The 26,743-nt window shown below is 39.6% G+C and overlaps 1 protein-coding gene across 48 annotated transcripts in view; it reads right to left on the reverse strand.

The window, feature by feature from the left end:
• Nucleotides 1-26,743, reverse strand: part of CDK12 (cyclin dependent kinase 12) — a 78,784-nt gene that overhangs the window by 17,919 nt on the left and 34,122 nt on the right. For 22 of the 48 annotated variants that reach the window (XR_011999689.1, XR_011999679.1, XR_011999688.1 and 19 more), the window contains exons 9-14: nucleotides 21,796-21,873; nucleotides 20,674-20,790; nucleotides 19,985-20,116; nucleotides 17,569-17,780; nucleotides 15,960-16,412; nucleotides 37-145 (exon numbers count right to left, since the gene is read on the reverse strand). Coding sequence is in view for 2 of the 48 variants with exons in the window: in XM_025995767.2 (XP_025851552.1) it covers nucleotides 11,406-12,118; nucleotides 15,960-16,412; nucleotides 17,569-17,780; nucleotides 19,985-20,116; nucleotides 20,674-20,790; nucleotides 21,796-21,873 (1,705 nt within the window). In the remaining 46 variants the exon portion in view is untranslated. Of the gene's footprint in view, nucleotides 1-36; nucleotides 146-10,446; nucleotides 12,119-15,959; nucleotides 16,413-17,568; nucleotides 17,781-19,984; nucleotides 20,117-20,673; nucleotides 20,791-21,795; nucleotides 21,874-26,743 lie in introns of those variants that run through there. The other 26 variants (XR_011999667.1, XR_011999665.1, XR_011999668.1 and 23 more) reach the window with 4 other exon arrangements.

Genomic DNA, 26,743 nt, shown 5'->3' on the forward strand with positions numbered 1-26,743 from the left:
CAGGCCTCAAACCCCTGACTGGCCTTAGGTTCCTACCTGGCTTTAAAGTCAATGAAAGACTGAACTTTTCAGGGCTCCAGATGCCAGGTGACTGATGGACTTCACCAAATTCCTCAAAGGCTATCCTTTCTTCTGCTGCTGCCACCTGTAAAGGAAAATGACAGGTTACATTAGACATGAGACAAGGGACTAGACATCAAAGAAAAATTTGGTCTTTCGCCCAGGGAGTATGGCTTTAGTAGGTAACAGCGATGGTGATGGTCACCACTCTTCCAATACCCTCAAACATGAACTCACAAAGCCCAGAAGGATGAAGATGAACGTTATATGCTTCCAGAGAGAGTTATAACTGCTCTAAGATTCCTACCTCCTGGGAACCAGCTCCCAGTTCAATAAAGTAAAAACAGTGATTTCTATACTTAAGACGTAAATTAGGAATTCAACAGAACCAGAAACTGTAAAGCCCAGAATTATAAAGGGTGATGAAGGTTCAAGGTTAATGAAAAGTTAATGCAAGAAGGTGACTCAAGAGGAGACCAGCTAGTTTTAGATCAGATCATTGCCTTGTATTGGAGGCTGTCTTATGTGAATCATGTTCTCCCTATATTATCAATTGGGGTGTGATGGAGAAAATGTAAAGGTTATGTACTAGGATGTTTCTTTGTCATCAGCACAAAATGTTCATTTTGCAGACCTGCCGTTCCTCTGACCTAGACTCACAACTCTTATCTCTAAGCTGTTCAGGGGTACCTTTCTTCCTCCAAGATTTGATTCCAGTTTAGGGACTCTTTAGCATTTCCCTCTATGCACATCATTGGCTCCCAGACTCATATGCTCAGAAACTAAGCATTGGAAGGGACTATAGATACATCTCAGAGAGGTCCAAAGAGGGGTAGGGTAGTCTCAGCACTAGAGTGAGAGGACTTCAGAACCTGCTGCAGGTTAGTTCAATGAGCACACTATTTAGGGCTTAGCTCACTGTGGAGCAACCACACCACCTTCCTTCTGCCTTATCAAAGGAGAAAACCAACAACTCAAAACTTAGTAAGGGAGAGTAAGGGGTTCCCCCCTCCAGGCCTGTTTCCCAGCAATCTCAGAGAATATCTCATTTCACTCCAGAGTTCTATAATCCCTTTTCTCATTCAGGGAGCCCCTTAGCTTCCCAGCTGAGGTGTGTCTTCTTTCTCCCTTTTTTTGGATTTTGCTTTTCTACAGCTGTATGGTAATGCAAAAGAGCCTGAGTTGAGATTTAGGGTAAATTTTTCACTGGGCCTCAGAGGGGTTTTTTTTCCCCCCTGCATTCCAAACCCCAGAGCTGGTGGCAAAGTGCTCCTGGAACTTTGGGGGTAACTCCGGGCACATCAGGGTCTTTGGTGGTACCTGCAGTTTGCTTTCCCAATGAACCGAACTCTCTGACTACATAAAAAGATTACACTTCGTAAAATTTGTATGTCATAGAGAGATTAGTCTTTGAGGTAAAAACACATAAAGCTCCTCAGTTTTTCTACTGTTTTTCAAATCCACCTTTCCCCCTCAAAACCTCACAGCCCTACTGAGGAAGTTCAACACTCACAGGAGTTGGCAATCTTAAGGTTTGGGGAGCTCTATACTCAAGTAGGTTAAGATTCTGGCCTCTTGGATTCCAGTCTTGGCTGGCTGCCACCAACTCACTCACTATGAGATAGTGGGCAAGGCACTTCCGTTCCCCAAATCTGTTTCCCCTGCTCTGTACACTGGAAGAATCAATTAGGTGATCTCTAAGCTCTTGCTGGCCATGATTCTACAAGGAGACAGTTCCTTTTATCAGGAAGTGAACATTCCTGCCCTTCACACCTTCTCTGGGCCACTGCAGAAAGAAGGTCCCCTAGAGAAGCCTGTCTTTCTCATACTGGCTTAACCAAAGGGACAAATGACGGAGTCCCAGTAGGAGGTCTTCCTTTCAGTGCCAAACTCCTTCTCTCCTGAAGAGATGTTAAGAAGGTGATCTAACTCCAACCCTGAATCTTTACAAAGTAGAGAAAACACAAGGCAGGTATGGGGCAGGAAAGAGGTGAAAAGCAAGCCCCCCCAACATACAACTCAGACTGTCTGAGCACACACTTGGCTTTGCCCTAGGGAGGACCATGTGTCAAATATAACTGTTATGTGGATGGAATAAGAAAGCAAGGACATGTGTAAACACCCAGAGCATTGATATAAATGTCCAACCAGTGCAAACACACTCACTACTGTTCACTCCTACTTTAGGCCTATGCATGCCTTGTAAGATGCAAGGGTGTGTGGGGGCTACCAAATCCTAGTCTTGCCCCTCCCCAAAGTCAGAAAGGAAGAGATAGTGAGACAGGAGCTACTTGGCTTCCTATAAATTGTTTTGTCCTTCCTCACAGCTGCAATCAGAAGCTAAGGGCTCCCGCAGGCCTTGTTCTGATCTGCTGCAGGCGATGGAGGGTTTTTGAAACGGAGAGGACTTGGCTGCGGCCCCGTTTCAGCTGCCATTGGGGCTGGCTAATGGGCTCATTCGGGAAGACCCCCGCCTGCTGCACTAAAGAGTCCCCCGCGGACCCCCTCCCCAATCCCAACCCAATTAATAAATGGGGGCTCCCACTTTATGGCTCTGGGAGCAGGAACCAGAGATACAAATGACCCCCAGGGAGGGACAGAAAAAGGCCTTCCAAGAAACAAGCCAGAGAATTGTGCATCCACAGGCACATGCTGCCACAGGCTAGTCATATTCCATTTTCAAAGCATTAAAGGAGAAGAAACTGGCAAAAACTATTTTCTTTCCTAGATCCAGAGAGGAATAGCATTCTTGAAGTCTGTGAGAACACCCCAGCAATAATCTTTCATCTGGATTTCCCACCTGCAAAGGGCAGAGTGCAAATGACTGGGCACACACCACATACTTCACTATTTCCTAGGTGCGCTGCCTCTACCTAGACCCCACAATACTGAACAAAGACATATCCCATCAATTCAATAATCAAGTAAACACTTCCTACTTCTTAAAAACAAAGCAGATACCTCTTTCCAAGCTCTCATTACCATCAACAGCATAAATGTGTCCTGGGATCATCTCTCCTCCTACATCCAAACTATCATCTAGCCTTGCTAATTCCTATGGACCCCCTTCCTTTCTTCTCATTCTCTTTGTCCCATTCTAGCGCAGGCCCTCAGGGCCTCACATTTGGACAAGAACAAAAAATATCCTAGCAAGCTTTCCTGCTTCCTTGACCCAGTATGAGATCCTCAACATCATATTCAGCCCACCATGCTCTGCTTCCTGTTAATGCTTACTAAATCAAATCTGAACTCATTCAGGCCCACAAGGCTGCTCCTCTAACTTTAATATTTCTCTCCTTTACCACCCTGACTAGCCCATTCACAGCCTTCTGCACAAAACACACATAAAACTTAAGTTTTGTCTGAATACCTTCTCTTCTATTCCTCTATCTTCATTACCTCAAAGAATCTTTTCTGGTTAACTCTAACTTGACGAATTATTTCTTGGCTATGGCTATTTCTGTACCAGGTTACTATTTTATTTCAATAGCCTGCATTAATGTGCTGACTTACAAATGCTGATTCCTTACTTTCCACTCAAGTATAAGACTCATCTAGATCCAGAAGCTTTCCTTTTCTTTTTTTTTTTCTTAAGATTTTATTTACTTGAGACAGCAGATGGAGGGAGATACAGACCCCTGCTGAGCAGGGAGCCTGATGTAAGTCTCCATCCCAGAACCCTGAGATCATGACCCAAGCTGAAGGCAGATGCTTACCCAACTGAGCCACCCAGGTGCCCCGATCCAGAAGCTTCTTTAAAAAGTGAGATCTTCCCTTAATCTTCCTCAGAAGTTGTCCTGTACCCAGGACGTGACTCGGCTAATATTACTGCTCCCCATTGAAGCAGCCCTCATGAGATAACACTTGGGATATCATATCAAACAACCATGAGGAATAAACTCTTATTCTCAATAGCAATGTTCAAGCTGCCACCTGCTCCTATCAACATTGAAATTGGCACTGAGTCTTTCCAAAATTATAAATTCTTTCATGACCCCAACGTGTTACAAAACAAAAACCCAAAAAACAAGCATGGTCACCGAAGGCATTTATCTCCCTGATTCTTAGTATACAAACACTATATTCTTTGAAGTTCCCTTAGGATGAGAAGCCCCAATTTGTTCCCTATTTCCAAGATTAACCTATATTCTCAGTCATGAGCTGATTTTCTAGAATGCAAATCAATCCCAGAGCCAACAGTAATCTTGTTCTCTACCAGCTCTGCCTCTAGCCTACCTTTGACCATCACATTTTTTGGAAGGTCTCCAGCAATACAGAAGTTATTCATGAGTCTCAACTATTTTTTTTTTTTAGTTTTTTTTTTTTTTTTGAGTCTCAACTATTTAGCAAGTACTTCCTTAGATTAACCTCACTCTCAAACCCTGACTCTTCACTTCCTATAGTTTAGCCCTATGTGGTTAGACAGAAAAAAGTGATCTGCCACTTTATCGCCACCTATGTATTGCTCAGGATAACAAGAGGAATTTGCCTCTTACTCTTTCCATTCTTCAGCCTCGAGGTGCTTGGATCAAGATAATAAAATCAAAGCATTTAGCACAGTGCCTGACACAGTAGATTCCCGACAACATTAGTTCCTATTCTCTCTCTCCTTCCTCGAAAAACCATAGGTTCTCAACCTTTCTGGGCCTATTTGTTTACTGGCTGAAGACAGCATTGAACTAGACAAACTAATGTCCTTTTCTGGTTCTAAGTCTGTGACTCTAATTCACTTTTTGTTTACTCTCCTACACACTGCCTTCACTTGGGTCTAGAAACAAAGGAGAGAGGAATAACACTAGTTCCAATGCTAGTTGGCCTAAAATACACAAAACCACTTTCAGGAGTTTTAAAACTCCAAAAATACAAGTCACTTTTTTAACGTGATGCATCCATATCATCCCTTCCTTCCTTATTTCTGAATTATTCTCTTGAAATATGTAGATAGCAGTAGGAAGCAAAATTTCTGTGTATGCTACTTGCTTAATATAATCAATCAAGCTTTCCTAGTGAAAATGTCTTCAAAGCCTCTCCCAACATAAGGGTTCTAGGCCCATCCTCCAACCATAAAGGTAATACTACTATACTCAAGGGCAACTCTTTACTCACAGTGGTGCTTCAATGGGTCTCCTTTAAATGAACTGTGAACCTTTAGGGCAATTACCCTTTTCACTAGTCCAACCATTATCTTTCCTTCTTGTATTTCTATCTCTTCTTTAAAAGCAATTATACCCTTAGTCCCTTTCTGCAGCCCAGCTATCAAGACCATTCTAGTTCTGCTTCTCTTATTTACATTTCCTCGTACTGCTTCATTTTATATGGACCTTTGGTCCCCTAACATAAAATGCAAATGCTGGTAACAAGGCCAAACTCAGAAGTTCCTGGATTTATAAAAAGGATCAGACTTCTAAGCTCTAAGTCTTTGAATTCAGCCTCTTTTCTCCAGGGTCAAAAGCATTCAAAATTGCATGAGCTTTGGTGGGGAGGGTTGTCTGTCTACAAGCTGATTCTTACCTTACCTACAAGGTAGGTATTGTAGTTCTGAGACACAGGAGGTAAAAGAAAAAACATCCTCCAAGACTCAGGCTTTATTTTTTCATTTAGCTCTGACTGCTACATCTGCCTTTCTCCATGCCGCCTCCCTCAAGAGATGATTTGGCTTGGATAAAATGCCCTTCATTCCTTTGGAACTATCAAAATTATCTGTAGTTTACAACCATGCCAAAGCAAAACATCTAAAAATCCATCTATTTCCAGGTCCTAGGAAACCTATGTCTAAGTGAATTTACTTTATAGCTACATTCTCTTATTCCAGAGAAGTATGGTGTGGCTATGGGCTACATACTATGGCTTCACTAACAATCACCCATCTAGAGTGTTAAAGACTAACTTCATATCAGCCCCTTTCTCTCAGCCTTGGACCACTAATTTTTGAGGTAGATATGAGAGCAATTCAGTGGTCAAAGCTTTTTGGCACTCTGGTGATTAATCACCAGGGCATCAAAGCAATCCTCATCTGCTTTCTTATGGATAGCAGGGCCCTCTTCTCACTCACCAAGGTTTGCTTCCCACAGACACCATCTGCAACTGAGCTCAGAAATGTCATCACCAAAAGCATATCTCAGGACATGAGGGAAGAGGATGAAGTGAAGTGTTGAGACTCCCTGCCCTTCCTAGACCAGTAAAGGAATCTCTTGTACCCCCACACAACATAAATTAAAATCTCCTTAGCAGTAAGAAAGCATGGTTATTTTGCTTCCTCCCTCACCTCTTATCCAGTAAGTTGAGGATCTGGAATAGACATTTGTCTTCTGAGTTGTTTCGCATTACCCTTCAAAACTATGAAGCAGCAGTAACTCTAAATATCCTGTAGGATTAAGCAATCAATACCTCTGGTAGGCCTAATGCATGCAAGGTGGGCAGTGAGTGAAAAATAGGAAATGAAAAGTGGGTGGACAAGAGATGGAGAGATGGCTGCATATGGGGAGGAGTGGTAGAGTACCACCAGCAATTCCTCCAGGTGTCCTGAAAGTCTTTCAACCCTAGCTTGGCGTAAATTTTCACTTGAGAGTATTCTTAAAGTTACAGGAACATTAAAAGTATTTCTACAGAGGATAAATGCCACACCTGGACAGTAAAATTAAAGAACGTGTCCAGAAATGCTCACCTTGCCTCTCAGGACAACCAAAAGACTTATTAGCAGTTCCACCGCTCCCTTGGAATGGTTGAATATTTACTCACTTGAGGAACTCCCCACTTCCTTTCCACCTAGCCCTTCAGGATGACTAAGTTGTGAACAGAAAAGTAACTCCATACCTGAAACACAGTCAAACTATGGGGCAATCTTTAATAACAAAAGAAATCCCAGCACAAAGAGAATTAACTGTTAAACCTTGAGGCATTAACTTTACCATACAGTTAAGGATACCTGTCTGGTATCTTAAAGAGTGCTTAAGAAATGTAGATACTGAAGCAGCATGGTTTCTAATTAGAAATAGTCTAGGCTGTGAGAAAAAAGTCCATGTTAGTTAAGTTAGGTCCTCAGTCTTTAGGCCCAGAATGAAAAAGCCACTCCTATGAAGTGGAAACAATATTCTATAGTAGGTTGAAGTTCACACTCCTAGGCATGAACCTGCAGTATATAAGGCCCAAAACCAAATTCATTTTCTCTGGAGGCTAACCAGGAACACAGGATTCCAGGAATTGGAACAATCTTGAGCTCTCCATTTTCCTTCTGGGTAAAGACAGCCCACAGGTAAGGGACCATCATAAACTTTGGGGAGTCAAAAACAGGTCAGCAACCCTCACCACCAGTATTTGAATTTATCTTCCTAATTTCCTTGTTCTGGTGTACCCTTTAACCTGTATGACTGCTCACCCATCACCAACTTCCTGATAACCTATCTTCCTTCTTTTCCTACTTCCTTTCTGTCTTCTAATGGGTTTTATCTGCTGTCTGCCTACTTATAACTAGCAGGACTGCAGCACACCCAAGGGAAAATTTAGTTCTGTGTTCTAAACCATGAAAGAAAAGGGAATAAAATTCTCTCCTCAGGTGAAAATAGGAAAGATTTTGAAGATAATAGGATTTTTACCCTTAAAAACAACTTTGACTCATTTCCTGGCTTAGTAACAGATGAGGATATCTCAACAGCTAGAAGACTAATCTTAATCTCCATGCTTACCCTACTCATGGTAACATAAGAACTGGTGGGGGCGGGGGTGGTTATTTTTGAGACTATTCTTTGGTTTAAACAGCCTCTTACCAATTTTCATTGCCAAGTTGAGCCCAAACCCACTTACCTCTCCTTTCAGGAGTTGGGGTACATGAGGCTCAACTCTTTTGATGGCTTGGCACCATCATTTGTGTAACTATTTCTACTTAAAAAAAGAGTTACCTTACGGTTTCCCCAACGTTTTTGTTTCTCTAGTTCCTAGTCTAGTGTTTTGAAGCACTCTTCAAACCCTGAGAACTTTTTTTTAAAATATATTTTATGAGACTACAGAGAATCTGAGACAAATAATTCTTAAGATAAAGTGGAGGAAAAAACCTTTTACACACTATTAGATTTGCTCAGAGGCTACAGGTAAAGAAGTAAATGCAATGGAGCAAAAGTGGTATAGTAACAGGAAATATTTAATTTTCCAATCTCCACTTTCCATTTTTATAAACTGAAAGAAAAAATTTAATATATTACAAAATATCTGTACATAGACAAAGTACACCCGATGTGGGGCAAAAACGAGAGAGAGAAGGAATACAGTGTCAGGAACCTAAATCAGGGAGAATGAGGTGGCAACTGACACTTTTCTGTTGCAGCATTCTCTCTCAAAACCTGCTGGTAACCATTTTAGTACTGTAACTATATATGCATATTACACATACACACACACACACAAGTGGCTGGGTGATGTCTATGGCATAAGTTAACAAAAAAAGTCCTACTTACAAATTTGTGCTACTGCCCTGCTTTTAAAAGTATAGATTGATGTCATTTTATCACTCCTATGGACAGTTGAAGAAAAAACTAAGGAAACTGGGTCAAACAAAATTGTTTTAAAAACCACAAAAATGATCATGGCCAAACTAGTTTTGCCTCTCATTCATGAACAGAATCAGATTTTTTCATCTGTTCAAAATAATGTATTTAATGGACTTATTACCTCCCTTGGTACAGTAACTAAAACAAAACAAAAACCGCTTTTGAATATAATTCAGTTTGAAATTTTCTAACAGTCAAGTTGAAGTTCTGTCAAAACTTTACTTCTATCACATTTATAGATAACATAGTTGAAAAATTAACAAATACCTTTTCTTCCTCCACACAGATTCCAGGTTATTTGAGTTTCTTTTTTCCTCTGGTTTTAAAATAATCAAAGTTACCAAACTTTTTTCTTGTAAAGGCTAGACTCCCCAAAAGGGGGTAGGGAGTGAGATGGGATCATACACACACACACACACACACATACACACACCCATACATACACTCACCCCCTTCCCTAGTAGTAGGGATGGGGGAATGGAGACTTAGTATATTACTTAGAATATTTGGCATAATTAAAAATAAGGGGTGGGAAGGGGGAAGGAAAAACATTATTGATGACTGCTGATAACCAAAATGTAATTAAAATATAGAGCGAATTTTATTCATATTTGATGGGAGACCAATTATTTTTACTGGATAGGTAATTTGAAAGTATCCCAGGCTTAAGGTCTTTAATCATCAGGGCCCAATGCCTCAAATTCAAATATTTTAAAATACAAAGGCCCATGTCTGAGGACTAAGAAGTCAACAGACAAAAGGTTCAGATGAACTTTAATGGAATTTTCCAATAGCATGTCAGTGAGCCTAGTAAATCTAATTGGACATACTGGTATAAAAAGCCATCAATGCCAAAATGGCTAGAAGGTTCTTCCTCTAATGTTTGCCCATGAGGGCAAGGCCAGACCAAAACCCAGAGAATAATAAAGAAATACACACACCGGATATCTGCCTATTTCAGTAAACAGGGAAAAATAGTCTTCATGTTAAGTATCTGAAGAGGATTCTTCATTTCTTTAAAGTTCTTTTTTTTTTATTAGTGCACCTTTCTCTTACAAGTAGTTTTTATTTTTTAATATAAGAACTTGGCATTGAAACATGAAACTTCACTTGAGTTCTGAAACTATCCTCCAAGATGCTGAAGCATGTTTGCCTTTTCTCTGTAAAAGGGCCCTAATCTATGTTTCACAAAGGTCTAAGTCTGTGCAGATAATTTATATGAATGTGTATGTTTTTAAAACACATTATATGCTGGTATTCACATAGAAATGGAAGCCAGAATGAAAAGCCTCCCAAGTTATCCCACCCTGAAAGCCCTTCCCTTTTCCATTTCCTGCTTATAATAAGGCAAAATTCTTGCCATGAAGTCATAATTTAACCCCTTTTACCAAAAACAAAACCAAAATCAAGTCTCTCTAGAGGGAACTCCCTAAAAGAACTAGCAGGATATACATGCTGAGATGTGTATATGTCAATACTGTTCTTTCTCATGGTCTGTTCTTTTAAAATTATTTTTTAAAAAAGGTCTCATATTGAATAGATCTTCAGAAAAATATGCACCCTAAACTAACTTACATTTCCATGTATTTTCAGGATGTATTTCTTTTCTCTTTGACAATAATACAATCCTCTGTTTCAAAGTTTTTTTTTTTTTGACATAAAAATATATGTGTAAACAGTATGCTAACTGCTCTTACTAGCCCTCTAATTATGGAGGCATCATCTCTAACCCCAGCTCAACAGCAATGTCCTAGGCTGTCTGCATTTATGAAACAACTTCACCATCAGAATATGGTTTTAAAAAAAACAAAAACATTTTAGAATTGAAAAGTTACAGAGAACAATATAGGAGTTTGAATTTCCTTTCCTTTATTTCAAAAAAAAAGTAAAGAATTATCCCAGGTTCTTGGGCATCTCAACGATTAATTTTTTCCAAACAAATGCCTCGAGAGAGAGAGAGAGACAGAGAGATGGAGAGGGAGAGAGAGCAAGAGAGAGAGAGAGAGAGAGAGAGAGAGAATGAGAAACTCTATAAAGAAGGGATAGAAAAGGGATGAGATGGGGTAAATCTACCTACATGCCCAAGAGCGCCTCTTTCTACAACCTGCTTCATGTGCAGGGAGAGGGGCATGTCTTTGTCAAAGCAGAGCAAATTTTAAGAGTGAGTAATTTATTTGGAAAAAAGGGATGTTCAAGATGCTCAATGGGGGAAAAAAAGAGTTCACTTGAAAGCAAAATTGTGAGATGGTGGAGAGGAAGGAAACATTTATTTAAATCAGCCAGTCACTCTGTTTCCCGTATAGCAAAAGCCTAAGAGTAGCTCAAATTTTGTGAACACTATTATCTTTAAAGGAAAACAAAACAAAACAAAAAAACAAAAAACAAAATTCAAAAGAAATCATAAAAAAAATCCCCAAAATTTAAAAACCTAAAGAGAGCCTCTCCTGAGCCATCTCAAAATTGAAACTGTTCTCCTTTTCTTCTGCTCAAGAAGTGCAGGCAAATGAACTAATACAACATTTACTTTTCAATTTAATGACCCTCTCCACATTCTCTACTTATAACTACTAGGTAGAGTTGAAGTAATTGTTCTAGCTGTAGCCCATCCAGGGGGAACTGGTGCCAACACCATTATTTTATAAGTCGCCTGCTAGTAGCAAGTGAGCAAGGAATACAACAGACAGCTTTGCAGAGGCCAAATGCAGATGATTACCTTGCTCTGGCAAATGATTTCATTAATATTTCAAAGGACTGGATGGAAGGATGAATAGGGAAGGAATTTTTCAGGACACTGAAGTCTCTGGGTTAGTAAGGAACTCCTCTCCCTCTTCCCCCTCTTGGCGGGACTCTTGTAGACCCCCGATAGAGCTTTCCATAAGCAGAAGACTGAGCTGGGCCCCCCCAGTTAAGGCCTGCTCCTGAACTACTGGCCCCAGTGGTTCCTGGCCCCAGCTCCCCATAGTTCTGCAATTTGGTCTCTGCATGTACCACAGAGTTGCTGCTTCCCTCAGCTTTCAGGAATGGTTGCCCGACCACTGAGTGTAATGGCAAGGGGACCCTGGCAAAACGGAGGTCCTGGTCCCCTGGGAACTGCACTGACCCTGTGCCCTGGTAACTGCTGGACTCCCCAAGGTGGCTCACAGAGCCTGAGAAGGTCCTGTTCTTCACCAGGGTCTGGGTCAAGGATTCTGTCAAAGCTGGACCAGAGTTGCGTTCATCAGTGTCAGTGGCACTGAACCCTGTTTCAGGCCCATCAGTGTTTCCGTAAGTCCTGTTGGGATGGGGTCGGGTGGAGTATTCCATTGGTCTCAAGGCCTGGTGCTCATGTGGCAGGTGGCCAGGAGGCTCTGCTTCAGGCTGGGATAAAAGTTGCAGCAAGGCGGCTGTCACGGCTGGGTTCAACTCCTGGGGGGCGCTGGAAAGATCGCCTTCAACCAGAGGGGGTGGAGGTGGCGGCGGTGGAGGTCCGGGGGGCTCAGGGGGCCTCTTCTCTGGTGGAAGAATGTGAGGAGGACATGCTGTGGAAGGGTTACTTCTTTTAAACACCATCTTAAAAATCACATGTGATTATAAACACACACACACACACACACACACACACATACATACACACACTGCCCAACATAAACAAATGTCAATACAAGTAACCAAATATATATATAAAGAATAAAATCTTGGGACCAGGAAATTGCAATTTATAAATTAAATCAAGTGATTAAAATAAAACAGTTGCATTCTGAATCTAACAGCTGGTGTAAAAAAGATCATGTTTCAAATGATTGTCCTGATTTTTGTCTGAGATTTCCTCCATTTCCTTCCTTAAGGAACTGTTCTAATATGTAGGCTGCTGGCAGCCTCCCCGCCCCTTTTTGCTGTTGGATCAAAATATTAATGAAAATAAAATAGAAAGAAGGAAGATGAGAGGAAATAATACACATGTTGTGGTCACATTTCTAGCACATAATCTTGCTGTACAATAGGAGACCTTGCATAGACTTAGCTAATACATTTTACAGAACATTTTAATGATATATGGTTAACACCTAAAATAGAACTTAAAGAATATACAGGAGAAATGAAATTAAGTAAAAACCTTTCATTACCATCATGTATAAATACACACTTGCTTCTCCAAACTTTAGTTCCCTCTTCCCATAACCACATTCTGAAGAAAGGGATATTAACCACCATTCTGTCGTTCAGCTTCCTATGTTACAGTAATTATAAAGACTAATTATCATAATTTTCCGTTTTGTTTCCCAACCTCCTTCATTTTTTCCATGCTATTAAAAAAATTACTAATGTCATGCAGAATGAATGGGCTGTTGATAAACATCTGTTTATCTTGGAGACCGTGACAAGAACTGAGTATTTAGAAATGTATTGAACTTATACACTACACTGTCTTCCAAAGATCTTTGTCTTTCTTGAACTACTCCCCATATTCCCACCCCCCACCCCCACCCAACTGCTGGCTAAATTTGCCCAAGCATGGCAATCATTGTCCGATAACTCCTGCCAAGACCGGAGAGTAGAGATGTAAAATGGTGTGAGTTTGAGGACATACAAAACAAGTACAATCAGAACAGTGATTTTTAAAGAGTTGGCAGTCACCCTGCTGAAGAAAAGGTTTGATGTTTTGGGATATCTTCCAAATGACTGATTTTCCTGTTCCCTATGGAATATTTTTAAATGTCCATATAATCAATTCTTTATTATCTGAGCTAGTGATATAAAAGTCATTACTCAGACAAGCCAAAAATAGTTTTTTAGTTATAAAGTATTTTGGTAGCATATTTACCACAATTATATTTTGCAAAGACAATTAGTAAAGTATGCATTCACTTAACATGCAGATGAAAGTACTCTGAAAACACAGTATTATAACCTTGTGCCCTGGAAGGATGAGGTCAGGTGCTGTATGTAACATACAAGTAGGGTGGCCAACAGTCCCAATTTGCCTGGGACTGAGCAGGTTCTCGGGTTGCTGACTTTCAGTTTTAAAACCAGGATAGTACAGAGATGAGTTGGTCACCCTGTATACAGTACCCACCCAAGTTGCTTGCTGACTAGTTGATTGGTTGACTAGGTGGTAGGTAAAAATGAATTTAAGGACAAAAAATTAGCTATAGAAAACTTACAATCGAAAAGAAGACATACTGAAAAAGGAGAACTAACTGGACCACAAACATCTATAGATTTCAGAGTGTTGGGCTACCAATATCTCAGTACCAATTATATTTAAAAGTATTTTTGGACTACACATGAAACACTAGTTTGTTTTTTTTTAATACCAATGGCAAACAACTTTAAAAATGCCTAACTGCAAAAGTGAGCAAAGCTAAATTTATTCTTCCAGCTCTACTACTTTTCATAGTTAAACTTTGTCTTTTATATAAATAGTCCAGCTGTGTTTCAGTAGAACTAATTGTTGAGTTCAAGTTCACATGTAGGAGAAGATGAAAACTACCTCAAAGTAGAAAAGCACACAGATTGTAAACAACTATTAAATAAAACTTCTTATAGGAGTTAAAAATAAAGATCACATTTCAGAAGTCATACTATTTTAAGATTTAATGTTAACAATATTGGCAATTCTTAATAGTCTGTACTAATGGAGGGAGGTATTAATGAAATGTACAAATAACTTAAAAACTTCAAATGACTCATTAGATTTCAATCATAATCCTTTCCTCAGACAAGTAAAGAGTAGCGAAACATAGCCAGTGATAGATAGATTTTTCACCTTCTCTGGCTTACTCAGTCTGCCCTCTGGTGGAAGTGCTAATGAACAGTAAAATGACCAAAAAAGAGGCAGCAGGGGAGAAACAAACATAGGAGAGACAGAGATAACTGGATAATCAAAGGGTGACTAATAATTAGGAGTGGTATTTTTACTCTCCTTTGAAAAGTAAATCTAGCAATTTCTGGCCACAGGCCAGGCCTTACTTTTAGTTCAATCTCACCATTTGGCTCATAGCTTGTTGGTTCAATTATTGGGTGAATTTCTTTCAATCACTATACTATTTAATTCGAACGACTTATTCCAGGTATTCTGGTTATAGTTAAATTTTTCTGCTGGTGTAGGGAGGAGAAGGAAGGTATGAGAGATGACGCAAAGAGGCCTGCTTTAATTCTAGATTAGCTTTCTCTGTTATTCCATGTCCTAGAATCCCTTAAAAGCAATTGGAATCAATATGACAGAGTAACAAAGTGAATTAAAAAACACATTAAAAAGAAACATTAAGAAAAGTACACCAGTCCTATCTCTGCCTCTGCGAATAAAATGGTTCCAGCACTGGGACCATAGGTAGGCTTATTTAAACTCCCTGGATTTCAGTTTCCCCATCTGTAAAGTAAAGGGGTTAATTTTATTTACGTTATCTTCCAGTTTTAAAAAGCTTTGCATGTGAAAAATAGCTTATATATTTGTATACCAGAAGAAAAAAGGCATATACTTTCTGCACCATCCCATATGAAGTGTGAATGTAGGACAATCTAAAGTCGAAGGTTAGTGTACCTCATCAGCCCTTGTGCTTCTTCTCATTCCCCAATTCATGGGGTCTTCACAGACAGCGAAAATTTCCAAGTTGAAAACACTTTGAGGTAAGTAAGCATTTTGCAAATAGACTGTGAATCAGAATTAGAAAATTTACACTTTTCTTTCCTCTAATAAAATTGTGTGCTGTTGTCATACCAGATCAAGGTATAACATATTTCCATTTCTCATATTTTTCTTTATGTAATGCTCACTTACTAATTCAATTGTCTCTTTTAGGAACACAGATTTTTAAAAAGCATGTTTATATTTATATACTATTATTTTTGGTGAAAAGAAATGTTGGTGTTAGTTATCTACTTAGAAATATTTCCAAATTACTCTTCAGATTAACAATGGCATTTTATTAGAGTTTTCTTGGTTATATCTTTCAGGTAAGACTGGTATCGAATATTCACTACACTAGAGTAAAGCTGATTATTTGTACAATCTGATGATGGTTTATTTGGAAGGCAGATTTTCAAGTGCCAATACTAGGTGGCCACCATTCACACAGTGGTTCAAGGTGTATCACTAGCAATGGTTGTGGTTTTCTTGGATTAGAACACAGAGGCTTTACTTACCTACCTCCCAGGAAATGGAAAAACAATCAGTACATGAAAGGTGCTTTGAGAAGCTGTGAGACTTAAACAGAAGCTGGGCAGGGCAAGAAATACATCACTGGATGCTATGTTCTCCTGTAGGCTAGGTTACAGAAAACTGAAACTGAGGCCATTGATGTGAAAAAGAAAATGTTAAAGAGATTTTTAAGAGGATCAACAGCACCTGAGCTCAATGAGATTCATGACCGGTCTGTTTACCTGCTGCCTCCTCCTGTGGCATTGTGGGAGTTCTTCGGGGCCCCTGTGGCCCACTGTTCTTGTCACTGTTGTTTTCCTCCAGGCTGCCTGCTGGCTCCTGGGTTTTCATCAGCTGACTCAAAAGAACTGCCAGCATATTCTGCATGTCAGCTGGTGTGCTTGAAGCTTCAGAGGTTGTCTGTTCTGCTGAAGGCTGGACCACTAGGGCAGGAGGTGCCTCCTTCAAAGACTCCTCTGGGGCCATGGGCTCTGAGTCCTGCTGCTGGGAAGTGGCTTCAGTTAGGGCACTGATGGATTGGTTCAGGGCCTCCAGCTGCTGCTGCATCTCTGGGTTGGAGTGGATGTTAAGCAGCTGTGCCATTTGAGGGATGCTCAGGTCGGTCTGGCTCTGCAGCAGATTCAGTAACACTGCCAATTCACTTTGATTCAACTGCTGTGTGATGTCACCGAGGCCTGTGGACAGACAGTGGAGCCAATAGGATAGAATGAGGCAGGGTAAGGACCTTGGCCTTCAACTGGCAATAGCAACTTAACAATATTCAAAAAAGGAAATTTTATTTGAATATCTCATTTTTCATACCTCAAACTGTCATGACAAATTGTATATTCACTTAGAAATACAGAAACTAACTAAAATATCTCTGTACTGTGAGTAAAAGTGATTTCATTTTATCTGTATTCTTTAAGGCCAGTGACTTACAACCCTTATTGTACATCAGAATTACTAGGAGAGATTGTAAAATTCAGATGCCTCAATTTCCATCCTCAGAGATCTGGCAATTGTTCAGGAGTGTTTACTTTTCAAGCTTCTTAGATGATTCTAATGTGCAGCCACTGTTAAAAACCACTGTTGTATGTGGATGGGGAAGGGTAAATGAACCATGGAAAGAATACCGGTAGTTCAGAAAAACTGATGGTACCACAGGAGAATTACTTTATTAAAATAGTTCAGTATTACACAGTTCTGGATATATGTAGATCAAATAGCCCTCTATAGAACTAATTACATTTAATAGCAATTGTGATTTAAATGATTAGATTCTAAGAACGTCTTATCAAATCTAACATAAACAGGGCTTCAAATTACATGTACCGTGGGTAACCAAACCTTAAATTTGGCTGACTTAACTTACTGATTTATGCTATACATCTAATTGATACGGTATTCTTTCTTGAAAAGACAATAATCTATATTGTAGGCTTTTTAGACCACATATACAAAATTTGGTTTAGCTCCTTTTCCTCACAATGAGGACACCTCTTTATTTTTTTTAAAAAGATTTTATTCATTTATTCATGGGGGGGGGGGAGGGAGCGAGCGAGTGAGAGAGAGAGAGAGAGAGAGAGAGAGGCGGAGACACAGGCAGAGGCAGAAGCAGGCCCCATGCAGGCATCCCGATGTGGGACTCGATCCCGGGACCCAGGATCACGCCCTGAGCTGAAGGCAGGAGCCAAACCACTGAGCCACCCAGGGATCCCCAGGACACCTTTTTATTAATATTAATGCTTCAGTGGCTAAAAGCTCACACACACATATCCTTGTACTTGACCATTAAAACCTGTCCAAATGACCTTAATAAAAGCACAAAAACTCCATCCTAGAACTGACCTATTGCATCCCCAGTCCCAGGCTCCGCCTTGACAGGAGCAGGCTGAGGTGGTACTGGGCTGCTGTTCTTCACAGGCTCAACACTTGTCCCTGAGGTAGTTTCTTTCCGAGAGGATTTGGATGGAGGTGGCTCTTCTATCACAACACCACTCTGTCGCTGTCGTCGCCGTTTCTTACTCCATAATTCATGGCAATCCTGCCAGTGGGGGAGGCTACAAAAAGACAAAGCAAAGGGGAAATGTGTGTGGGACTGCAATAGTGAGTGAATAGAGGAACAAGAGATTAAAGACAAAGAACAGAGGGAAACGGAAAGAATAACATAAAAATAGCCAGAAATATTAATTAATAGTAGCAGTGTAAAAGGGATCATGGCATATAGTAGCCCGAAGGAAATAAAAGTCCAAAAGCCCAAGAGATTTCTGTAGTGAGAAATAAGGATCTTGCTAATATCAGAGACACACCTACTATACCAACTATGTTCTTGCTTTGCATAACAAATATAAAGGAGAACTTTATTGGTTAAGTTTCTTGTTTCTTTTTTTTTTTTTAAAGATTTTATTTATTTATTCATGAAAGACAGAGATAGAGAGGGGCAGAGACACAGGCAGACGGAGAAGCAGGCTCCATGCAGGGAGCCGGACGTGGGACTTGATCCTGGGGTTCCAGGATCAGGCTCTGGGCTGAAGGTGGCGCTAAACCGCTGAGCCACCTGGGCTGCCCTATTGGTTAAGTTTCAATTGGGAATACACAGGATAGAGATGATTGGTTTATTAGCAAGTACAAAAAGTCCACTGAGGGACACCTAGGTGGCTCAGCAGTGGAGCATCTGCCTTCAGCTCAGGGTGTGATCCTGGCATCCGGGATTGAGTCCCACATGGGGCTCCCTGCGTGGAGCCTGCTTCTCCTTCTGCCTGTGTCTCTGCTGTCTCCCTCTTTGTGTCTCTCATGAGTAAATAAAATCTCTCTCTTAAAAAAAGAAAATTCACTGAAATACAGCATGATTTAATCACATTTGTGTAAAATAAATTTGTTATTTGGTCTGTAAGGACCAAAAAATGGATTCTTTCCTTCTTTCAACACACTGAATTTCCATGACTTGGTATTTTCATTTGTGCGGTTTATTAGTATATTTTAATATATTTAATCTATTTCCAGATTTCCTCATATTCGATAATGTAAAGAGTCCTGGCAACTCAAATCTTATTATAATAAAGATTACCCAAGCCAAAATCTCTCTATAATAATAAGAGCTCCCAAATTTCAGTTAAAAACTTGTGCATTTCAAGCCATATTTCAATGTATCAAAATTCTGGTGCAGTAAATGAATTTGGACATCTCTTTGGAACAATTAGATTTGTGGTTACTACCCACTCAGTCTTTACTGTATATTTAGGGATCCCTGGGTGGCTCAGTGGTTTGGCGCCTGCCTTCGGCCCGGGGCGTGATCCCAGAGACCTGGGATCGAGTCCCGCATCGGGCTCCCTGCGTGGAGCCTGCTTCTCCCTCTGCTGTGTCTCTGCCTCTCTCTCTCTGTGTTTCATGAATAAATAAATAAAATATTTTTAAAAATAAATAAATACTGTATATTTCTCTAAGATACATACAGTATCTTGGGACGCCTGGGTGGCTCAGTGGTTGAGAGTCTGGTCTGCCTTCTGCTCCAGGCGTGATCCTGAAGTTCCAGGATCGAGTTCTGCATCAGGCTTCCCCTGGGGAGCCTGCCATTCCCTCTGCCTATGTATTTGCCTCTCTCTCTCTATCTCTCTCTGTCTCTCATTAATAAATAATTTTTTTAAAAAAGAGTTTCTTCATATAAGAAAAAACACACAAAAACTCTGACATGAAAGCTATAACACTGTCAATGATAAATTCAACAAAAGAAGATTTTTTATCTGCCAATTGTGAAATACTGAGTGTAGAACCTCAGAAGATCCTACAGAATACAGAAAATAAATAAGATGCTGACGGGAGAGAGACACACAGTCAAAGACCCTATTTTCAACATTAAAATTAGGGATATGTGACCTGACAGTGATGCATACTATTTAAAATTAGGACTGTCTTTACAAGTGTGGGATGTATATGGTCAACACAGAAGGAGATTTGAGCAAATGAAATGGGTAAGAGCAAACACTAGAAGGAATACTTTCAAAGAGCTTGTATAGGGCAATATGCAGGGACAAAAGACAGCTTGAGTCAAATTAGAAAAACATCACTTCTAAATCTATTCCTTGTTTAAAAGGAAAACATAAAGCAATTAAACAAACCTCTTATCAACCATAATATTCAAGGGCACCACTCCATTCTGGACTTAGCCATTTGCAGTTCCTTCTACAAACCTATTATTATACTGAATTTCTCAACTACTGAGGCTTAGTGGAAGGTTTAGGGCCACTACTTGACCAGCAGCACTTACTCTGGAGGATCCATTTTGCTGAGCTCAACATCTTTAAGGAAGTCACTCTGTAAAGTCTGTTCAGCTGTGCAACGTTTGCTAGGATCTAGAGTCAGCATGTGGTCCAGTAAATCAAGTGCTGCTGAGGGAATGCTGTGGAAAGAACAAGTTCACAATGACCCGAGTTCTTAAACCTGTAACCTTGTGTCAAAGGTCTCTGAATTTCCAGCTCCATGTAAAACTGTGGAAAGGGAGCTAGAAGCTGGCTAAACAAGCAAACAGATCTGCTACCAAACAGGATTTATGCAATGCTAGAATACAGGTAGAAAACATGAAGCCAGCAGTTCCATTCTATCATGGGAAGATCAAAAGGACTAGGAGAATATTTACATATTGTGCATAATAAAATGATTTTCTATCATCTAAAGCCAGCCTGGCTGGCTCAGTCAGAAGAGCGTGCAACTCTTGATCTCAGTGTCGTGAGTACCAGCCCCATATTGGGTGTGGTTATTAATTAAATTAAAAAGAAAAAGGCCTTAAGAGAAAATTACAACAGCACTATGATAAAATTCACATATGTTCAAAGAAAAAATGTTTTCCTGTGCTGTGCTGCTATAATAAGTTGGGATAACACAAACTCTCTAGGCCAAAAGTCAAGTCTAAACACCTCCTAAACACAGAAACCAGATGCACATTTCTGCCAAACTCACAAAGAGAATTCTTCTCGTAGACGCCTTCTATATTGCTTCTTAGGTTTCATGGTATTGAAGTAGGGCAGCTTGATAACATCAGGCCACACAGCTGGACAAGGGCTACCACAGAGTCGACTGAAAACAAAGCAAAAAGCCAGAACAATAAGTGAGTCAGCATTGTGAATTGTGAAGATTATAGAAGCAGAAATTATTACTCCCTGACTTCTGGGGAATCTTAGCTGTTAAATTACATGGCATGCAAAAAGGTAAAACCTGACCTCACTGCTTTAAGGGCAGAAGGAATAGGACAGAACTAACTGGTCACAAGATAGTGAAGAGAAAATACTGGCAAAAGAGTCCAAAATGATCTATACATTTGGTTTTGTAAAACATGTTTTTAAACTTCCATAAAAGTTTTCATTATCAATTTTCTTCTATTCAATGATAAGCTGGTCCTATAATGTTCTTATAGGGAGAATGGGCAGAGGGGAGCCTAAGAAATTTTGTTGGAAAACTGAATTTAATGCATAACAAATGATGAATTATACGCCACCTTTAAAAAAGCCTACATTAGCCTGTTGTATTCTTTCCTTTATTTTTATTGATAAAAAAGCCCAAATTCTATCCCAACCCCATGCCTTCCCCAAATCCTCTAATATAGGTTCTATTTTATGATTATCTGTTTACATGCTGTATCACTTACTAAACTGAGCTCTCTGAAGACAAGGACCTATCTTATATATTTCTGAATCCTAAAGTAACAAAGAAAGGAATTTTAGAACAGGCTCAATAAATGTTTACTGAATAAATTTGATCTTAATCTAACCGAGGAATGAAACAGCCATACTGAAAATGGCATGCTTTTAATATGAAGAACCAATTTAAAAAATGCAAAGATTTCAAAAGTCTAAAAGGGGGGGGGGGACCTAAAAAGTAAGACCTTTAGTAAGACCTAAAAAGGGGGACTACAACTTCTTTACATATAGAACCCATGGCAAAGTATGTGGTAAATCTGACTGAGACACTTACTTGGACCTGAAGAGTATAAACTCATTTAGTAGAATTACTGAAAAGTATTAGAAATCAGAAGATGAGATCACCTATTATACCTGGGCACTCAGAGTGCATGCATAGCTGTACCTGATCAGTTCTAGTTGAGCTAGTTCCAGATTGGCTTGGAATATAGGCTTCTTTGTGAACAGTTCCCCGAGGATGCATCTACAAAGAGTAAAATTAAGAGGTCAGGAGAGAAATCCCTGGAGCCCAACCTGTGTCTCAATAAACTTTTGTATATAAGCCCCAAACTGCAGTGTCTGAGGTTTGTGGGGTTTTTTTGGTTGTTTTTTGTTTTACTTTTTAAGTGTCCGAGTTTTGTAAAAGAAAATATTTCTTGCAGTGAGATGGACAGCATAAAGAGTTTAGATTTGACAGGAGATCAAACTTTTGCCACCTATAAAGTCTATAAGCAGAAAAAATGAGTCAGAGTCCTTTTCCACCAATTCCATTATAAATTAAGGAAGACTAAAAACCTATATACTTCAATTTTATAAGGATGCTCAGCAGCTCCTGTAAAGCGATTAGCTTTTCTATTTATTTGCTCTGTAGAATACACAATATACTACAGCCCTCTTAGCACTGTATTTGTTAAGAAATGTTTACTGTCATCAGACATCAGTTTCAACAGGACTTTCAAATACCTTATGTTTATTTATTTATTTAATTTATTTATTTTTAAGATTTTATTTATTTATTCATGAGAGACACAGAGAGGGAGAGACAGAGACACAGGCAGACGGAGAAGCAGGCTCCACGCAAGGAGCCCGATGTGGGACTCAATCCTGGGACTCCAGGAGCAGACCCTGGGCCGAAGGCAGGCGCTAAACCGCCAAGCCACCCAGGGATCCCCTCAAATACCTTATGTTTAAACACCTTTCCCATTTTTTTAAAAAAGATTTTATTAATTTATTTATTCATGAGAGACACAGAGAGAGACAGAGGCAGAGACACAGGCAGAGGGAGAAGCAGGCTCCGTGCAGGGAGCCCAACGCAGGACTCCATCCCGGGACCCCAGGATCACACCCCAGGCCAAAGGCAGGAGCTAAACCACTGAGCCACCCAGGGATCCCTCCTTTTCCATTTCGAAAATACCTTCCAAAATAATACTGATATATTTACAAAGTCCCCAAACATGTCTCCACAAATTACTTAATTACAAAAGGAAAACTAGTAACTATTTAGTGAGGAAAAAGACAACACCTATACCTAAGTGTCCAAAATTAACATAATCAATAAGAAGGAAACCGGGTTCATGTAAATATAAATGCTGTACCTTAAACACTTATGGAATATTCCACCTAAAACTTCATAACCTGAATCTATACAATAGCTGGTCTGTCCTTCAAAAATGTAAATGTCGTGAAAGACAAAGGTTAATAAGGACTGTTCCAGAGTAAAGAATGAGAACTAGGGGCACCTGGGCAGCACAGTTAAACATCAGACTCTTGGGTTTCAGCTCAGGTCATGATCTTGGGGTCCTGGGATTGGGCCTGCATTGGGCTCTGCTCGCTTAGCATAGGGTCTACTTGAGACTCTCTCTCCCTCTCCCACTCATGCACTCTCTAAGATAAATAAATAAACCTCAAAAAAACAAAACAAAAGAAAAATGAGAACCAAATGTAGTACATGATACTAGATTGAATCTTCTATTAGGTGAAGTATTGTTTCCAGGACATTATCAGGGTATTGAAAAACTAAGAAAATGGAATGTTAGCTAACCTATTTAAAAGATAGTGTATCAATGTTAAATTTCCTGAATTTGATGATGGTACTATAATTATATATGAGAGTATCTTTGTTCTTTTTTTTCTTTAAGTTTTTATTTATTCATGAGAGAGAGAGGCAGAGACACAAGCAGAGGGAGAAGCAGGCTCCCTGCAAGAAGCCCAATGTGGGACTCAATCCTGGATCCTGGGATCACACCTGAGCTGAAGGCAGACCCTCAACCGCTGAGCCACCCAGGCGACCCGAGAGTATCTTTGTTCTTAAGAAATGTACATTAAGGGGTGCCTGGGTGGCTCAGTTGGTTAAGCGGGTACCTTTGGGTCAGGTCATGATCCCAGGGTCCTGGGGTCAAGCCCCACAACAGGCTCTCTACTCTGCAGGGAGTCTGCTTCTCCCTCTCTCTCTGGCCCCTCTCCCCATACTTGTCCTCTCTCTAAAAAAAAATAAATAGAATCTTAAAATAAAAATATACATTAAATATTAAGAGGGGAAAGAGCATGATATACAACTATTTTCAAATAGTTCTAGAAAAAAGATGTGGTGTGCATACACACACACATGCATTTTATTCTATGTATATATTTTATGTTGTAGGATACATATACACACACATACACACATGAATATAAAAGCAAATGGCAAGATGCTAACAATTAGTGAATCTAGCATGAATAAATCTCAAAATATGCTGAGTAAAAAATGCAAAAGGGAAAAAGAACATATACTGCATGATTCCATCTACATAAAATTTTAGAAATGGAAATCAATCTAGAGTGATAGAAAGCACAAGAGTAGGGATGCCTGCTTGACTCAACAGTTGAGGGTCTGCCTTCGGCTCAGGCTGTGATCCCAGGGTCTGGGATGGAGTCCCACATCGGGCACCATGTTCTCCCTCTGCTTATGTCTCTGTCACTCTCTCTGTGTCTCTCATGAATAAATAAATAAAATCTTTTTTTTTAAAGATTTTATTTATTTATTCATGAGAGACACAGAGAGGGGTGGGGGGCAGAGACACAGGCAGAGGGAGAAGCGGGTTCCATGCAGGGAGCCTGATGTGGGACTCGATCCTGGGTCTCCGGATAGGCCCTGGGCTGAAGGCGGCACCAAACCGCTGACCACCCGGGCTGCCCAATAAATAAAATCTTAAAAAATAAAAAAGAAAGAAAGCACAACAGTTGTTGCTAGGAATGGGATAGTGTGGACAGGAGAGAGAACAAAGGAACACATGGAAACTTTTGGAAGTTATCATTATCTTGGTTGTGTGATGGTTTCACTGGTGTATACGGTATGCCAAAACTTAAATTGTATATTTTGAACAAATGCAGTTATTATATACCTCAAAAGGTTAAAAAAATTTTAGTGAATCTGGATAAAGGCTATATACTAAAATTCCTTGTAGTTTTCTAGGAACTTTCTGCAATTTGGAATTACATCAAAATCAACCTACTTAGTTTTCATTTTAATTCCAATTAGTAAACATATAGAGTTACAGTAGTTTCAGGTGAACAAATAGTAATTCAACAGTTCCAAATATCACCCAGTGCTCATCAAAATAAATGCACTCCTTAATTTCCTTTACCTATTTAACCTATCCCCTCATATCAATACAAATTTAAAATAAATGAAAAAGACTACCTGAATATACTTTTTGGAATTCCTAAAATATCTCATTTTTTGAAATGTGGAAAAAGAAAATGGACAAAGAATCTCTTCTCCAGCCTGTGCTTTGTAAAAATTAGGTTTTCAAATACACACAAAAGCAGTATGTACAGTTTTGCTTTGAAATTCTTTAGCTTGACTAAATTTGAAAGCAAAATAAATCTAGTTTTCAAGGTTATTAGCATTTGTTAACCTCAAATGACAAATTCTTACTTCCTATGCACTCAAACTTTTTTGAGTAGGGGCACCTGGTGGCTCAGTTGGTTATGTGCCTGACTCTGGATTTTGGCTGAGGTCATGATCTCAGGATAGTGGGATTAAGACTCCATACTCACCATGGAGTCTGCTTGAGTTTCTCTCCTATGCCCCTTCTTCTACTCTCTCTCTCTAAAATAAGTAAGTCTTTAAAATTAAAAAAATTAGAAGTAAAATTTAACTGTTTCCAATATTAACCACTAAATCAAATTCCAAATAGTGTTGTCACAACTAACCCAGGTGAGGCTTCAGAATATGGGTGTAATTCGTTGTACTCGTCTTACAAGTTTCTCCTTCAGAGAGACTTCTGTGGATCACCAAAGTAGTAAGCTCACATCAAACATCTAGCAAAATCTCACTTCAATGAAGTTACTAGGCTTTAATTAAAGTCTAATCTTCTATAATTTTAATTTCCAAGATATGTTTTGGTATTTTCTTTTATTTCAGTTTCTAGTTCTTTGGTGGGGAAGACATTATTATGTAACACTTTTGCTACTACACTGAGGTGGCAGGTTGCACACACTGAAATAATAGTACCAGCACAGCTATGAACTTTCCTTGTGTATCTTAACGGGGCGTTAACTTTAGAGCCTAGTTGTGACAATTTAAATGCTAATACTGATAAAACAAATAGTCCAGAACACAAACACACCCAGCTTGAGTCAGTAAAATTTAACTAAAGCTTTATTTGAGTTGGGAGAGAAATTATGCTCTTTCTCTATCACCCTTTTGAATTTTGAAATAAAACCCCTGCAGTGCTCCTTTTAAAGACTGACATTAATATAGGAGAAAATGGGGGTGGGGGGGAGGATATGCTCCACTTATAAATAAATGTCAGAACTCTTAAGGTATTCAGGTCAAGGACAGAGTGCACATGCATAAATCATACACTATCAGAAACAACATGGTCCATTTGAAAGATCTATTTCTGGGGCAGCTGGGTGGCTCAGTTGGTTAAGTGTCTGCCTTTGGCTTAGGTCATGATCTCAGGGTCCTGGGATCAAGCCCTGCATCAGGCTTTCTACTCAGTGGGAGTCTGCATTTCCTTCTCCCTTCGCTCATGCTCTCTTTCTCAAATAAATAAATAAATAAATAAAATCTTAAAAAACAAAATATGTCTAAAATTTTTTTTAAATCTTAAAAAATTTTAATTTAAAAACATTTTAAAAATAAACATTTTATTTATTTGAGAGAAAGAGAGAAAGAGATAGAAAGCACGTGCTCTAGTGGGAGTGCAGGGAGGGGCAGAGGGAGAGAGAGAAAGAGAGAGAGAATCTCCAGCAAACTCCCATGCTGAATGTGGAGTCCGCTGTAGGGCTCAATCTCACAACCTTGAGATCATGACCTGGGCAGATATCAAGAGTCAGATGCTTAACTCACTGAGCTACCCAGG

Source organism: Vulpes vulpes, chromosome 2, assembly GCF_048418805.1.
Source record: "Vulpes vulpes isolate BD-2025 chromosome 2, VulVul3, whole genome shotgun sequence".
NCBI lineage: Eukaryota > Metazoa > Chordata > Mammalia > Carnivora > Canidae > Vulpes > Vulpes vulpes.